This window comes from Tinamus guttatus, unplaced genomic scaffold (genome assembly GCF_059628265.1).
Source record: "Tinamus guttatus ecotype Peru unplaced genomic scaffold, ASM5962826v1 Tinamus_guttatus_pri_ptg000893l, whole genome shotgun sequence".
Lineage (NCBI taxonomy): Eukaryota > Metazoa > Chordata > Aves > Tinamiformes > Tinamidae > Tinamus > Tinamus guttatus.
This window is the reverse complement of record NW_028289427.1, coordinates 33,649-51,524: the sequence shown is the minus strand read 5'-3', so window position 1 is coordinate 51,524 and position 17,876 is coordinate 33,649. Positions and strand designations below refer to the sequence as shown.

Here is a 17,876-nt window from a genome sequence, read left to right as displayed (position 1 = left end):
GGCGTCTATAGACTCTATAAGGTCCTATAGGGGTCTATAGGGCTCCATAGGGTACCGGACATTGTCCTCGTTGGCGAACAGCACCACGGCTCTCAGGGGGTCTATAGAGGTCTATAGAGTTCTATAGCGGTCTATAGGAGTCCATAGGGGTCTATAGGGGTCCTATAGGGTCCATATGGTACCGGACATTGTCCTCATTGGCGACCAGCACCACAGCTCTCGTGGGGTCTATAGGGTCTATAGGGCTCTATAGGGGTCCATAGGGGTCCTATAGGGGTACCGGACGTCGTCCTCGTTGGCGAACAGCACCACAGCTCTCGTGGGGTCTATAGAGGTCTATAGGGTCCTATAGGGCTCTATAGGAGTCCATAGGGGTCCTATAGGGGGTACCGGACGTCGTCCTCGTTGGCGAGCAGCACCACGGCTCTCGGGGGGTCTATGGGGGTCTATAGACTCTATAGGGTCCTATAGGGTCCCACAGGCCTCCACAGGGTCCAAAAGGGTTTATGGGGCTCCTAGGGTACCGGACGTTGTCCTCGTTGGCGAACAGCACCATGGCTCTCGGGGGCGTCTATAGACTCTATAGGGTCCTATAGGGATCTATAGGGTCCCATAGGGCTCCATAGGGTACCAGACGTCATCCTCATTGGCGAACAGCACCATGGCTCTCAGGGGGCAGTCTATGGGGGCCTACAGACTCTATAGGATCCTACAGGGGTCCATAGGGGTCTATAGGGTCCCATAGGGTTCTATAGGTGTCTCTAGGGCTCTCTAGGGTCCTATAGAGCTCCATAGGGTACCGGAAGTTGTCCTCATTGGCGAACAGCACCATGGCTCTTGGGGGATCCATGGGGGTCTATAGAGGTCTATAGAGGTCTAAAGGGCTCTATAGGGTCCCATAGGGTTCTATAGGGTACTGGGCGTCGTCCTCGTTGTCGAACAGTACCACGGCTCTCAGGGGGTTCATGGGGGTCTATAGAGGTCTATAGAGGTCTATAGGGCTCTATAAGGTCCCTTAGGGTTCTGTAGGTGTCTATAGGGGTCCATAGGGTCCCATAGGGTTCTATAGGTTACTGGACGTCGTCCTTGTTGGCGAATAGCACCACGGCTCTTGGGGGGTTTTTGGGGCGTCTATAGACTCTGTAGGGGTCTAAGGAGTCTATAGGGGTCCACAGGGCTCCATAGGGGTCTATAGGGTTCTCTAGGGTACCGGACGTCGTCCTCGTTGGCGAACAGCACCACGGCTCTTGGGGGGCCTATAGACTCTATAGGATCCTATAGGGGTCCATAGGGGTCTATAGGGTTCTCTAGGGTACCGGACGTCGTCCTCGTTGGCGAACAGCACCACGGCGCGCGCGGCCGACGTCTCCATGAGGCGCTCGATGGCCTTCGTGTACTCGGCCTCCCGCGACTCCCGCGGCAGCTTGATGGACTGCGCGATGCAGATCCCGCCTGCGTTCCCGCCGGATCGGAGCGGATCGGAGCGGATCGGAGCGGATCGGACCCATTCCGACCCGTCGGCGTTGCCCCAATATTCAGCCAGGGCATCCCGGTGCATCCCAGATATACCCCAGCCCAACCCCAGTGTATCCCAGATCTATCCCATTCCTTCTTATTCCCATCCCATTCCCATCCTGTTCCCATTCCCATCCCCACGGACGCACCAGCTTCCCGGCAGCTCTGCAGGAAGGCGGCGACGCTGCTCTCTGTCCCCCATTCCCACTCCATTCCCGATCCCATTCCCATTCCCATTCCCAATCCCATTCCTGTACCCGCTTCCCGGGAGCTCTGCAGGAAGGCATCCACACCGCTCTCTCCCATTCCCATTCCCTATGGATGTACCTGCTTCCCGGGAGCTCTGCAGGAAGGCGTCCACGCCGCTCTCTCCCACCCCATTCCCATGGTATTCCCGATCCCATTCCCATTCCGTACCCGCTTCCCGGGAGCTCTGCAGGAAGGCGTCCACGCCACTCTCTCCCACCCCATTCCCATCGGTATTCCTGATCCCATTCCCATTCCCATGGTATTCCCGATCCCATTCCCATTCCGTACCCGCTTCCCAGGAGCTCTGCAGGAAGGCGTCCACGCCGCTCTCTCCCACCCCATTCCCATTGGTATTCCCATCCCCATTCCCATCGGTATTCCTGATCCCATTCCCATCGGTATTCCCTATGGATATACCCGCTTCCCGGGAGCTCTGCAGGAAGGCGTCCACGCCGCTCTCTCCCACCCCATTCCCATCGGTATTCCTGATCCCATTCCCATTCCCATGGTATTCCCGATCCCATTCCCATTCCGTACCCGCTTCCCGGGAGCTCTGCAGGAAGGCGTCCACGCCGCTCTCTCCCACCCCATTCCCATCGGTATTCCTGATCCCATTCCCATTCCCATTCCCATGGTATTCCTGATCCCATTCCCATTCCGTACCTGCTTCCCGGGAGCTCTGCAGGAAGGCGTCCACGCCGCTCTCTCCCACCCCATTCCCATCGGTATTCCTGATCCCATTCCCATCGGTATTCCCTATGGATATACCCACTTCCCGGGAGCTCTGCAGGAAGGCGTCCACGCCGCTCTCTCCCATTCCCATTCCCATCGGTATTCCCTATGGATGTACCCGCTTCCCGGGAGCTCTGCAGGAAGGCGTCCACGCCGCTCTCTCCCATTCCCATTCCCATTCCCATCGGTATTCCCTATGGATGTACCCGCTTCCCGGGAGCTCTGCAGGAAGGCGTCCACGCCGCTCTCTCCCACCCCATTCCCATCGGTATTCCCGATCCCATTCCCATTCCGTACCCGCTTCCCGGGAGCTCTGCAGGAAGGCGTCCACGCCGCTCTCTCCCACCCCATTCCCATCGGTATTCCTGATCCCATTCCCATTCCCATTCCCATGGTATTCCCGATCCCATTCCCATTCCGTACCCGCTTCCCGGGAGCTCTGCAGGAAGGCGTCCACGCCGCTCTCTCCCATTCCCACCCCATTCCCATTGGTATTCCTGATCCCATTCCCATTCCCATCGGTATTCCCGTACCCGCTTCCCGGGAGCTCTGCAGGAAGGCGTCCACGCCGCTCTCTCCCATCCCCATTCCCATTCCCATTCCCATTCCCATCGGTATTCCCTATGGATGTACCCGCTTCCCGGGAGCTCTGCAGGAAGGCGTCCATGCCGCTCTCTCCCACCCCATTCCCATCGGTATTCCTGATCCCATTCCCATTCCCATGGTATTCCCGATCCCATTCCCATTCCGTACCCGCTTCCCGGGAGCTCTGCAGGAAGGCGTCCACGCCGCTCTCTCCCACCCCATTCCCATTCCCATCGGTATTCCCATGCCCATTCCCATCGGTATTCCTGATCCCATTCCCATCGGTATTCCCTATGGATGTACCCGCTTCCCGGGAGCTCTGCAGGAAGGCGTCCACGCCGCTCTCTCCCACCCCATTCCCATCGGTATTCCCGATCCCATTCCCATTCCGTACCCGCTTCCCGGGAGCTCTGCAGGAAGGCGTCCACGCCGCTCTCTGCCCCATCCCCATTCCCGTCGGTATTCCTGATCCCATTCCCATTCCCATCGGTATTCCTGATCCCATTCCCATCAGTATTCCCTATGGATATACCCGCTTCCCGGGAGCTCTGCAGGAAGGCGTCCACGCCGCTCTCTGCCCCATCCCCATTCCCATTGGTATTCCCGATCCCATTCCCATTCCGTACCTGCTTCCCGGGAGCTCTGCAGGAAGGCGTCCACGCCGCTCTCTCCCACCCCATTCCCATCAGTATTCCTGATCCCATTCCCATTCCCATTCCCATGGTATTCCCGATCCCATTCCCATTCCGTACCCGCTTCCCAGGAGCTCTGCAGGAAGGCGTCCACGCCGCTCTCTCCCACCCCATTCCCATCGGTATTCCTGATCCCATTCCCATTCCCATCGGTATTCCCAATACCATTCCCATTCCCTATGGATGTACCCGCTTCCCGGGAGCTCTGCAGGAAGGCGTCCACGCCGCTCTCTCCCACCCCATTCCCATCGGTATTCCTGATCCCATTCCCATTCCCATGGTATTCCCGATCCCATTCCCATTCCGTACCCGCTTCCCGGGAGCTCTGCAGGAAGGCGTCCACGCCGCTCTCTCCCATTCCCACCCCATTCCCATTGGTATTCCTGATCCCATTCCCATTCCCATTGGTATTCCCGTACCCGCTTCCCGGGAGCTCTGCAGGAAGGCGTCCACGCCGCTCTCTCCCATTCCCATTCCCATTCCCATTCCCATTCCCATTCCCATGGTATTCCCGATCCCATTCCCATTCCGTACCCGCTTCCCGGGAGCTCTGCAGGAAGGCGTCCACGCCGCTCTCTCCCATTCCCACCCCATTCCCATTGGTATTCCTGATCCCATTCCCATTCCCATTGGTATTCCCATACCCGCTTCCCGGGAGCTCTGCAGGAAGGCGTCCACGCCGCTCTCTCCCATCCCCATTCCCATTCCCATCCCCATTCCCATTCCCTATGGATGTACCTGCTTCCCGGGAGCTCTGCAGGAAGGCGTCCACGCCGCTCTCTCCCATTCCCATTCCCATTCCCATTCCCATGGTATTCCCGATCCCATTCCCATTCCGTACCCGCTTCCCGGGAGCTCTGCAGGAAGGCCTCCACGCCGCTCTCTCCCACCCCATTCCCATTGGTATTCCTGATCCCATTCCCATTCCCATGGTATTCCCGATCCCATTCCCATTCCGTACCCGCTTCCCGGGAGCTCTGCAGGAAGGCGTCCACGCCGCTCTCTCCCACCCCATTCCCATGGTATTCCCGATCCCATTCCCATTCCGTACCCGCTTCCCGGGAGCTCTGCAGGAAGGCGTCCACGCCGCTCTCTCCCACCCCATTCCCATCGGTATTCCTGATCCCATTCCCATTCCCATGGTATTCCCGATCCCATTCCCATTCTGTACCCGCTTCCCGGGAGCTCTGCAGGAAGGCGTCCACGCCGCTCTCGCCGTAGTTGCCCTCGGAGGCCACGGTGGCCACGTAGCTCCAGCCCAGGGCCCGCACCAGGGCCACCATGGCCTGGGCCTGCTGCGAGTCGGGGGGCACCACGCGCGAGAAGAACTCGTAGCGCCCGCGGTCGCTGAGCTCGGGGGCCGTGGACGCGTAGCTGATCTGCGGGATCTGCGTTGGGAATATCGGGAATGCCAGGAATGCCAGGAATGGGGATGGGAATGGGGATCAGGATGGGGATCTGCACCACGCGCGAGAAGAACTCGTAGCGCCCGCGGTCGCTGAGCTCGGGGGCCGTGGACGCGTAGCTGATCTGCGGGATCTGCGTTGGGAATGCCGGGAATGCCGGGAATTATCCCGGAATGGGGATGGGAATGGGGATGGGAATGGGGCTCAGGATGGGGATCTGCACCACGCGCGAGAAGAACTCATAGCGCCCGCGGTCGCTGAGCTCCGGGGCCGTGGACGCGTAGCTGATCTGCGGGATCTGCGTTGGGAATGCCGGGAATTATCCCGGAATGGGGATGGAGATCAGGATGGGGATCTGCACCACGCGCGAGAAGAACTCGTAGCGCCCGCGGTCGCTGAGCTCGGGGGCCGTGGACGTGTAGCTGATCTGCGGGATCTGCGTTGGGAATATCGGGAATGGGGATGGGAATGCAGGGAGATGGGCTCAGGATCGGGATCTGCCCCACCAGGATGTGGGTCAGGATGGGCCCCCCGCGGTTGCTGAGCTCGGGGGCTGTGGACGCGTAGCTGATCTGCAGGATCTGCATGGGAATGCCGGGAATGCCGGGAATACTGGGATTGCGGTCAGGATGGACCCCACATTGGGAATGGGAATGGGGGTCAGGATGGGCCCCCCGCGGTCGCTGAGCTCGGGGGCCGTGGACGCGTAGCTGATCTGCGGGATCTGCCCCGGAATACCGGGAATATCGGGAATGGGGGTCAGGATCTGCCCTGGGAATGGGGGTCAGGATGGGCCCCACATTGGGAATAGGGGATGTGGGTCAGGATGGGCCCCCCGCGGTCATGGAGCTCCGGGGCCGTGGACGCGTAGCTGATCTGCGGGATCTGCAGTGGGAATACCGGGAATACCGGGAATGGGGATGGGGATCAGGATGTGCCCCGGGAATGGGCGATGTGGGGCAGGGGGGATGCGGGAGGGGCAGGATGGGGCCCAGGAGAGCGGGGAGGAGGAGCCTGGAGTTCAGGGAGGCGGGGCTGGGAGCCCAGGGAGGCGGGGCCTGGCCAGGGGGGTGGAGCCTGTGGGGGCGGGGCCTGGGTGTCCCCCGCCCTGTTTGGCGCCACTCCCTGACCCGCCCCCCCCCTCCCTGGGTGTTTGGCGCCGCCCCGGGGCATTGTGGGAGGGGGAGGGGGCGGGGGAAGGTTCTGGAAGCTCCCGGAGGGGCCCAGGCGTCATGGAGGGACATGGGAATGACACAGGAATGACATGGAGCAACACGGAGCAACATGGGAGTGACATGGAGGGACACGGGAATGAGACGGGAGTGACACGGGAATGACACGGAGCGACACTGGAGTGACATGGGAATGACATGGAGTGACACGGAGCAACATTGGAGTGACACGGGAATGACACGGGAATGACACGGGAATGACATGGAGCGACACGGAGCAACATGGGAGTGACATGGAGTGACATGGGAATGAGACGGGAATGACATGGGAGTGACACGGAGCGACACTGGAGTGACATGGAGTGACATGGGAATGAGATGGGAATGACACGGGAGTGACACGGAGCGACACGGAGCAACATGGGAGTGACATGGAGTGACATGGGAATGAGACGGGAATGACACGGAGCGACACGGAGCAACATGGGAGTGACATGGAGTGACATGGGAATGAGACGGGAATGACACGGGAGTGACACGGAGCAACATGGGAATGACATGGAGTGACATGGGAATGAGACGGGAATGAGACGGGAATGACACGGAGCGACACGGAGCAACATGGGAGTGACATGGAGTGACATGGGAATGAGACGGGAATGACACGGGAGTGACACGGAGCGACACGGAGCAACATGGGAGTGACATGGGAATGAGACGGGAATGAGACGGGAATGACATGGGAGTGACACGGAGCGACACGGAGCAACATGGGAGTGACATGGAGTGACATGGGAATGAGACGGGAATGAGACAGGAATGACACGGAGCGACACGGAGCAACATGGGAGTGACATGGAGTGACATGGAGTGACATGGAGTGACATGGGAATGACACGGGAATGACACGGAGCGACACTGGAGTGACATGAGAGTGACATGGAGCGACACGGAGCAACATGGGAATGACATGGGAATGACACAGGAATGACATGGAGCGACACGGAGCAACATGGGAGTGACATGGAGTGACACGGGAATGAGACGGGAATGACACGGAGTGACACGGAGCAACATGGGAGTGACATGGAGTGACATGGGAATGAGACAGGAATGACACGGGAATGACACGGAGCGACACGGAGCAACATGGGAATGACATGGAGTGACATGGGAATGAGACGGGAATGACACAGGAATGACATGGAGCAACACGGAGCAACATGGGAGTGACATGGAGTGACATGGGAATGAGACGGGAATAACATGGAGTGACATGGGAATGAGACGGGAATGACACAGGAATGACACGGAGCAACACGGAGCAACATGGGAGTGACATGGAGTGACATGGGAATGAGACGGGAATGACATGGAGTGACATGGGAATGAGACGGGAATGACACGGGAGTGACACGGAGCGACACGGAGCAACATGGGAGTGACATGGAGTGACACGGGAATGAGACGGGAATGACACGGGAATGACACGGAGCGACACGGAGCAACATGGGAGTGACATGGAGTGACATGGAGTGACATGGAGTGACATGGGAATGACACGGGAATGACACGGAGCGACACGGAGCAACATGGGAATGACATGGAGTGACATGGGAATGAGACGGGAATGACACGGGAGTGACACGGAGCGACACTGGAGTGACATGGGAGTGACATGGAGCGACACGGAGCAACATCGGAATGACATGGAGTGACACAGGAATGACATGGGAGTGACACGGGGATGACACGGGAGTGACATGGAGCAACATGGGAATGACATGGAGTGACATGGAAATGAGATGGGAGTGACGCGGGAATGACACGGGAGTGACACGGGAATGACACGGAGCGACACGGACCCCTGTGGCCCTCCCGCCCACCCCAACACGTCCCACGCGTGTCCCCCTGTGTCCCCTGCTGTCCCGTGTCCCCCTGCGCCCTCACATGCCCCCCGTATCTCCCATGTGTCCCCCATGTCCCCCATGTGCCCCTGATGTCCCCACACTCACTGTGAAGAGGCGCAACACGTTGGCCACCATGATGGACACAGAGTCCCCGTGTGTCCCCCGTGTGTCCCCCATGTCCCCATGTCCCCCTGATGTCCCCACACTCACCGTAAAGAGGTGCAGCACGTTGGTCACCATGATGGACACGGAGCCCCATGTCCCCATGTGTTCTCCATGTCCCCAGTGTCCCCATGTCTCCACACTCACCGCGAAGAGCCGCAGCACGTTGGCCACCATGATGGACACGGAGCTGGCCGAGATGCTGATGACGCCCATGATGGACACGGAGCCCCATGTGTGTCCCATGTCCCCCGTGTGTCCCCCATGTCCCCACCATGTCCCTGTGTCCCCGCTCACCGTGAAGAGCCGCAGCACGTTGGCCACCATGATGGACACAGAGCTGGCCGAGGCCCCGATAACGCCCATGATGGACACGGAGCCCCACGTCCCCCATGTCCCCCATGTCCCCACACTCACCGCGACGAGCCGCAGCACGTTGGCCACCATGATGGACACGGAGCCCTATGTGCATGTGTTCTCCATGTCCCCCATGTCCCCATGTCCCCGCACTCACCGCGAAGAGCCGCAGCACGTTGGCCACCATGATGGACATGGAGCTGGCCGAGGCCCCGATGGCGCCCGTGATGGACACGGAGCCCCATGTCCCCAATGTGCATGTGTCCCCCATGTCCCTGCTCACCGTGAAGAGCCGCAGCACGTTGGCCACCATGATGGACACGGAGCCCCATGTGTGTTCCATATCCATGTCCCCAATGTCCCCAATGTCCCCACGTTCCCACACTCACCACGAAGAGCCGCAGCACGTTGGACACCATGATGGACACGAAGCTGCCCAAGGCCCTGATGACGCCCATGATGGACACGGGGCTCCATGTGTGTCCCATGTCCCTGTGTCCCCATGTCCCCATGTTCTACATGTCCATGTGTCCCCTGTGTCCCCACGTCCCCCCACACTCACTGCAAAGAGCCGCAGCACGTTGGCCACCATGATGGACACGGAGCTGGCTGAGGCCCTGATGATGCCCATGATGGACACAAGCCCCACGTCCATGTGTCCCCATGTCCCCCATGTGTCCCCCATGTCCCTGTGTCCCTGCTCACCGCGAAGAGCCGCAGCACGTTGGCCACCATGATGGACACGGAGCCCCATGTCCCCAATGTCCCCGTGACCCCAATGCCCCTGCTCACCGCGAAGAGCCGCAGCACATTGGCCACCATGATGGACACGGAGCTGGCCGAGGCCCCAGTGACGCCCATGATGGACACGTAGCCCCATGTCCCCAATGTCCCCGTGTCCCCAATGTCCCTGCACACCGCGAAGAGCCGCAGCACGTTGGCCACCATGATGGACACGGAGCCCCATGTGTGTCCCATGTCCATGTCCCCCACGTCCCCAATGTCCCCACGTCCCCACACTCACTGCGAAGAGCCGCAGCACGTTGGACACCATGATGAACATGAAGCTGCCCAAGGCCCTGATGACGCCCATGATGGACACGGGGTTCCATGTGTGTCCCATGTCCCTGTGTCCCCATGTCCCCATGTTCTACATGCCCATGTGTCCCCTGTGTCCCCATGTCCCCCCACACTCACTGCAAAGAGCCGCAGCACGTTGGCCACCATGATGGACACGGAGCCCCATGTATGTCCCATGTTCATGTGTCCCCTATGTCCACCATGTGTCCCCAATGTCCCCAATATCCCTACACTCACCGCAAAGAGCCGCAGCACGTTGGCCACCATGATGGACACGGAGCCCCATGTGTGTCCCATGTCCATGTCCCCCATGTCCCCACCATGTCCCCACGCTCAGCGCAAAGAGCCGCAGCACGTTGGCCACCATGATGTCCATGTCCCCCATGTCCCCAATGTCCCCCATGTGTCCCCAGTGTCCCCATGTCCCCACACTTACCGCAAAGAGCTGCAGCACGTTGGCCACCATGATGGACACGGAGCCCCAGGTGTGTCCCATGTCCATGTCCCCCATGTCCCCAGTGTCCCCCATGTCCCCGCTCACCGCAAAGAACCGCAGCACGTTGGCCACCATGATGGACACGAAGCTGCCCAAGGCCCTGAGGACCACCATGATGGACACGGAGCTCCATGTGTGTCCCATGTCCCTGTGTCCCCATGTCCCCATGTTCTACATGTCCATGTGTCCCCTGTGTCCCCATGTCCCCCCACACTCACTGCAAAGAGCCGCAGCACGTTGGCCACCATGATGGACACGGAGCCCCATGTGTGTCCCATGTCCATGTCCCCCACGTCCCCAATGTCCCCACGTCCCCACACTCACTGCAAAGAGCCGCAGCACGTTGGCCACCATGATGGACATGGAGCCCCATGTGTGTCCCATGTCCATGTCCCCCATGTCCCCACCATGTCCCCACGCTCACCACAAAGAGCCGCAGCACGTTGGCCACCATGATGTCCATGTCCCCCATGTCCCCAATGTCCCCCATGTGTCCCCAGTGTCCCCACGTCCCCACACTCACTGCAAAGAGCCGCAGCACGTTGGACACCATGATGGACACGAAGCTGCCCAAGGCCCTGATGACGCCCATGATGGACACGGGGTTCCATGTGTGTCCCATGTCCCTGTGTCCCCATGTTCTACATGTCCATGTGTCCCCTGTGTCCCCACGTCCCCGCACACTCACTGCAAAGAGCCACAGCACGTTGGCCACCATGATGGACACGGAGCTCCATGTATGTCCCATGTTCATGTGTCCCCAATGTCCCCCATGTGTCCCCCATGTCCCCACCATGTCCCCACGCTCACCGCAAAGAGCCGCAGCACGTTGGCCACCATGATGGACACGGAGCCCCATGTGTGTCCCATGTCCATGTCCCCCATGTCCCCACCATGTCCCCACGCTCACCACAAAGAGCCGCAGCACGTTGGCCACCATGATGTCCATGTCCCCCATGTCCCCAATGTCCCCCATGTGTCCCCAGTGTCCCCATGTCCCCACACTCACCGCAAAGAGCCGCAGCACGTTGGCCACCATGATGGACACGGAGCCCCAGGTGTGTCCCATATCCATGTCCCCCATGTCCCCAGTGTCCCCATGTCCCCACATTCACCGCAAAGAGCCGCAGCACGTTGGCCACCATGATGAACACGAAGCTGCCCAAGGCCCTGATGACGCCCATGATGGACACGTAGCCCCATGTCCCCAATGTCCCCGTGTCCCCAATGTCCCTGCTCACCGCGAAGAGCCGCAGCACGTTGGCCACCATGATGGACACGGAGCCCCATGTCCCCCATGTCCCCACCATGTCCCCCATGTCCCCGCACTCACCGCAAAGAGGCGCAGCACATTGGCCACCATGATGGACACGGAGCCCCAGGTGTGTCCCATGTCCATGTCCCCAATGTCCCCAATGTCCCCCACGTCCCCACACTCACCGCGAAGAGCCGCAGCACGTTGGCCACCATGATGGACACGGAGCCCCATGTCCCCCATGTCCCCAATGTCCCCACCATGTCCCCCATGTCCCCGCACTCACCGCAAAGAGCCGCAGCACGTTGGCCACCATGATGGACACGGAACTCCATGTGTGTCCCATGTCCATGTCCCCCATGTCCCCAGTGTCCCCCATGTCCCCGCTCACCGCAAAGAGCCGCAGCACGTTGGCCACCATGATGGACACGGAACTCCATGTGTGTCCCATGTCCATGTCCCCCATGTCCCCAGTGTCCCCCATGTCCCCGCTCACCGCAAAGAGCCGCAGCACGTTGGCCACCATGATGGACACGGAGCTGGCTGAGGCCCTGATGATGCCCATGATGGACACAAGCCCCACGTCCATGTGTCCCCATGTCCCCCATGTGTCCCCCATGTCCCTGTGTCCCTGCTCACCGCGAAGAGCCGCAGCACATTGGCCACCATGATGGACACGGAGCTGGCCGAGGCCCCAGTGACGCCCATGATGGACACGTAGCCCCATGTCCCCAATGTCCCCGTGTCCCCAATGTCCCTGCACACCGCGAAGAGCCGCAGCACGTTGGCCACCATGATGGACACGGAGCCCCATGTGTGTCCCATGTCCATGTCCCCCACGTCCCCAATGTCCCCACGTCCCCACACTCACTGCGAAGAGCCGCAGCACGTTGGACACCATGATGAACATGAAGCTGCCCAAGGCCCTGATGACGCCCATGATGGACACGGGGTTCCATGTGTGTCCCATGTCCCTGTGTCCCCATGTCCCCATGTTCTACATGCCCATGTGTCCCCTGTGTCCCCATGTCCCCCCACACTCACTGCAAAGAGCCGCAGCACGTTGGCCACCATGATGGACACGGAGCCCCATGTATGTCCCATGTTCATGTGTCCCCTATGTCCACCATGTGTCCCCAATGTCCCCAATATCCCTACACTCACCGCAAAGAGCCGCAGCACGTTGGCCACCATGATGGACACGGAGCCCCATGTGTGTCCCATGTCCATGTCCCCCATGTCCCCACCATGTCCCCACGCTCAGCGCAAAGAGCCGCAGCACGTTGGCCACCATGATGTCCATGTCCCCCATGTCCCCAATGTCCCCCATGTGTCCCCAGTGTCCCCATGTCCCCACACTTACCGCAAAGAGCTGCAGCACGTTGGCCACCATGATGGACACGGAGCCCCAGGTGTGTCCCATGTCCATGTCCCCCATGTCCCCAGTGTCCCCCATGTCCCCGCTCACCGCAAAGAACCGCAGCACGTTGGCCACCATGATGGACACGAAGCTGCCCAAGGCCCTGATGACCACCATGATGGACACGGAGCTCCATGTGTGTCCCATGTCCCTGTGTCCCCATGTCCCCATGTTCTACATGTCCATGTGTCCCCTGTGTCCCCATGTCCCCCCACACTCACTGCAAAGAGCCGCAGCACGTTGGCCACCATGATGGACACGGAGCCCCATGTGTGTCCCATGTCCATGTCCCCCACGTCCCCAATGTCCCCACGTCCCCACACTCACTGCAAAGAGCCGCAGCACGTTGGCCACCATGATGGACATGGAGCCCCATGTGTGTCCCATGTCCATGTCCCCCATGTCCCCACCATGTCCCCACGCTCACCACAAAGAGCCGCAGCACGTTGGCCACCATGATGTCCATGTCCCCCATGTCCCCAATGTCCCCCATGTGTCCCCAGTGTCCCCACGTCCCCACACTCACTGCAAAGAGCCGCAGCACGTTGGACACCATGATGGACACGAAGCTGCCCAAGGCCCTGATGACGCCCATGATGGACACGGGGTTCCATGTGTGTCCCATGTCCCTGTGTCCCCATGTTCTACATGTCCATGTGTCCCCTGTGTCCCCACGTCCCCGCACACTCACTGCAAAGAGCCACAGCACGTTGGCCACCATGATGGACACGGAGCTCCATGTATGTCCCATGTTCATGTGTCCCCAATGTCCCCCATGTGTCCCCCATGTCCCCACCATGTCCCCACGCTCACCGCAAAGAGCCGCAGCACGTTGGCCACCATGATGGACACGGAGCCCCATGTGTGTCCCATGTCCATGTCCCCCATGTCCCCACCATGTCCCCACGCTCACCACAAAGAGCCGCAGCACGTTGGCCACCATGATGTCCATGTCCCCCATGTCCCCAATGTCCCCCATGTGTCCCCAGTGTCCCCATGTCCCCACACTCACCGCAAAGAGCCGCAGCACGTTGGCCACCATGATGGACACGGAGCCCCAGGTGTGTCCCATATCCATGTCCCCCATGTCCCCAGTGTCCCCATGTCCCCACATTCACCGCAAAGAGCCGCAGCACGTTGGCCACCATGATGGACACGGAGCCCCATGTGTGTCCCATGTCCATGTCCCCCATGTCCCCACCATGTCCCCACGCTCACCACAAAGAGCCGCAGCACGTTGGCCACCATGATGTCCATGTCCCCCATGTCCCCAATGTCCCCCATGTGTCCCCAGTGTCCCCATGTCCCCACACTCACCGCAAAGAGCCGCAGCACGTTGGCCACCATGATGGACACGGAGCCCCAGGTGTGTCCCATATCCATGTCCCCCATGTCCCCAGTGTCCCCATGTCCCCACATTCACCGCAAAGAGCCGCAGCACGTTGGCCACCATGATGGACACGGAGCCCCAGGTGTGTCCCATGTCCATGTCCCCCATGTCCCCATGTCCCCACACTCACTGCAAAGAGCCGCAGCACGTTGGCCACCATGATGAACACGAAGCTGCCCAAGGCCCTGATGACGCCCATGATGGACACGTAGCCCCATGTCCCCAATGTCCCCGTGTCCCCAATGTCCCTGCTCACCGCGAAGAGCCGCAGCACGTTGGCCACCATGATGGACACGGAGCCCCATGTCCCCCATGTCCCCACCATGTCCCCCATGTCCCCGCACTCACCGCAAAGAGGCGCAGCACATTGGCCACCATGATGGACACGGAGCCCCAGGTGTGTCCCATGTCCATGTCCCCAATGTCCCCAATGTCCCCCACGTCCCCACACTCACCGCGAAGAGCCGCAGCACGTTGGCCACCATGATGGACACGGAGCCCCATGTCCCCCATGTCCCCAATGTCCCCACCATGTCCCCCATGTCCCCGCACTCACCGCAAAGAGCCGCAGCACGTTGGCCACCATGATGGACACGGAACTCCATGTGTGTCCCATGTCCATGTCCCCCATGTCCCCAGTGTCCCCCATGTCCCCGCTCACCGCAAAGAGCCGCAGCACGTTGGCCACCATGATGGACACGGAGCTGGCTGAGGCCCTGATGATGCCCATGATGGACACAAGCCCCACGTCCATGTGTCCCCATGTCCCCCATGTGTCCCCCATGTCCCTGTGTCCCTGCTCACCGCGAAGAGCCGCAGCACATTGGCCACCATGATGGACACGGAGCTGGCTGAGGCCCTGATGATGCCCATGATGGACACGTAGCCCCATGTCCCCAATGTCCCCAGTGTCCCCCATGTCCCTGCTCACCGCGAAGAGCCGCAGCACGTTGGCCACCATGATGGACACGGAGCTGGCTGAGGCCCTGATGATGCCCATGATGGACACGTAGCCCCATGTCCCCAATGTCCCCAGTGTCCCCAATGTCCCTGCTCACCGCGAAGAGCCGCAGCATGTTGGCCACCATGATGGACACGGAGCCCCATGTCCCCCATGTCCCCACCATGTCCCCCATGTCCCCGCACTCATCGCAAAGAGGCGCAGCACGTTGGCCACCATGATGGACACGGAGCCCCATGTGTGTCCCATGTCCATGTCCCCAATGTCCCCAGTGTCCCCCACGTCCCCACACTCACCGCGAAGAGCCGCAGCACGTTGGCCACCATGATGGACACGGAGCCCCAGGTGTGTCCCATGTCCATGTCCCCCATGTCCCCACCATGTCCCCACACTCACCGCAAAGAGCCGCAGCACGTTGGCCACCATGATGGACACGAAGCCCCATGTGTGTCCCATATCCATGTCCCCCATGTCCCCGTGTGTTCCTCATGTCCCCAATGTCCCCGTGTCTCCCCCATGTCCCCGCTCACCGCAAAGAGCCGCAGCACGTTGGCCACCATGATGGACACGGAGCTCCATGTGTGTCCCATGTCCCCCGTGTGTCCTCCATGTCCCCACCATGTCCCCATGTCCCCGCTCACCGTGAAGAGCCGCAGCATGTTGACCACCATGATGGACACGGAGCCCCATGTGTGTCCCATGTCCCCAATGTCCCCACCATGTCCCCCATGTCCCCGCACTCACCGCGAAGAGCCGCAGCACGTTGGCCACCATGATGGACACGGAGCCCCATGTGTGTCCCATATCTATGTCCCCCATGTCCCCATGTCCCCACCATGTCCCCACACTCACCGCGAAGAGCCGCAGCACGTTGGCCACCATGATGGACACGGAGCCCCAGGTGTGTCCCATGTCCATGTCCCCAATGTCCCCACCATGTCCCCCACGTCCCCACACTCACCGCGAAGAGCCGCAGCACGTTGGCCACCATGATGGACACGGAGCCCCAGGTGTGTCCCATGTCCATGTCCCCAATGTCCCCAATGTCCCCCACGTCCCCACACTCACCGCAAAGAGCCGCAGCACGTTGGCCACCATGATGGACACGGAGCTGGCCGAGGCCCCGATGACGCCCACGAGCAGCTCGGGCGGCGGGCGGCGCGGCGGGCGCCCGTCCTCGCAGCGCGCCGCGTCCTCGTCGCCGTCGCGCCGCAGCAGCGCCTGCACGAAGGACAGCGCCTGCTCCAGCGCGTAGGTGTCCCGGGAGCACGTGTCCAGGATGCGGGCGCCCAGGGTGACGTTGGGCAGCAGGCGCGGGTCGCCGTTGACGCGGTCCAGCGCGTACAGCATGGCCTCGAGGCGGTGCACGCCCTGCTCCTTGCGCAGCGCGCCGCACGGCGCCCCGCCGGCGCCGCGCGCGTGCACCGGGAACAGCCCGCCCAGCGTCAGCTCGCCCGGCACGCGCACCGCCAGCGGCTGCCGTGGCGGCGGGGAGCGCCACGGGGACACTGACGGGGACAGCAGGAGCAGTGGGGACACGGAGGGGGACAGGGACGTGGACGGGGTCTGCCACGGGGAGGACACGGGGCACAGGGACAGCAGGAGCAATGGGGACGGGGACAGGGACATGGATGGGGTCTGCCATGGGGAGGCTGTGGGGGACAGGGACAGCACGAGCAGTGGGGACACGGAGGGGGACAGGGACATGGATGGGGTCTGCCATGGGGAGGCCACGGGGCACAGGGACAGCAGGAGCAATGGGGACATGGAGGGGGACAGGGACATGGACGGGGTCTGCCACGGGGAGGCTGTGGGGGACAGGGACAGCACGAGCAGCCACGGGGACATGGAGGGGGACAGGGAGAGGGGCTGCCATGGGGACACTGCAGGGGACAGGGACAGCAGCAGCAGTGGGGACATTGATGGGGACATGGACTGGGTCTGCCATGGGGAGGCCATGGGGCACAGGGACAGCAGGAGCAGCGGGGACGGGGACAGGGACATTGATGGTGCCTGCCATGGGGACACTGCAGGGGACAAGGACAGCAGCAGCCACGGGGACATTGAAGGGGACATGGACTGGGTCTGCCATGGGGACACCGCGGGGCACAGGGACAGCAGGAGCAGCGGGGACAGGGACAGTGTGCGCCACGGGGACATTAATGGGGATGGGGACGGTGCCCGCCACGGTGTCACCAACGGGGACAGCGACAGCAGTAGCAGCAGCAGCAACGGGGCCGGTGGCAGCGGGGACATGGTCACGGCTGCGGGAAGAGCACGGGGGTCAGCGGGGGGACATGGGGGGACATGGGGGGCTACAGGGGGCTCTGGGGGGTCCTGGGGGGTCCCTGGGGCTCTCTGGGGGACCCTGGGGACCCTAGAGGGGCCCTGGGGGACTATGGGGGTCCCTGGGGGACACGAGGGGTCCTTGGGGGGTAATGGGGGTCCCTGGGGGGCTATGGGAGGTCCCTGGGGGGGTCCTGGGGGGTTTTGG

At 61.5% G+C, this 17,876-nt stretch overlaps 1 protein-coding gene across 1 annotated transcript; it reads right to left on the bottom strand.

Moving 5' to 3' along the window:
• Positions 1-1,316: 1,316 nt before the first annotated feature.
• On the bottom strand, positions 1,317-17,638 carry LOC148591263 (metabotropic glutamate receptor 6-like; the record flags this gene model as incomplete). Its single annotated transcript, XM_088537911.1, has 4 exons — positions 17,579-17,638; positions 16,451-16,948; positions 4,945-5,161; positions 1,317-1,452 (listed from the first exon to the last, which is right to left on the bottom strand). Coding segments are annotated over exons 1-4 (911 nt in total), but the record flags the coding sequence as incomplete, so codon positions are not given.
• Between the last annotated feature and the right edge of the window lie 238 nt (positions 17,639-17,876).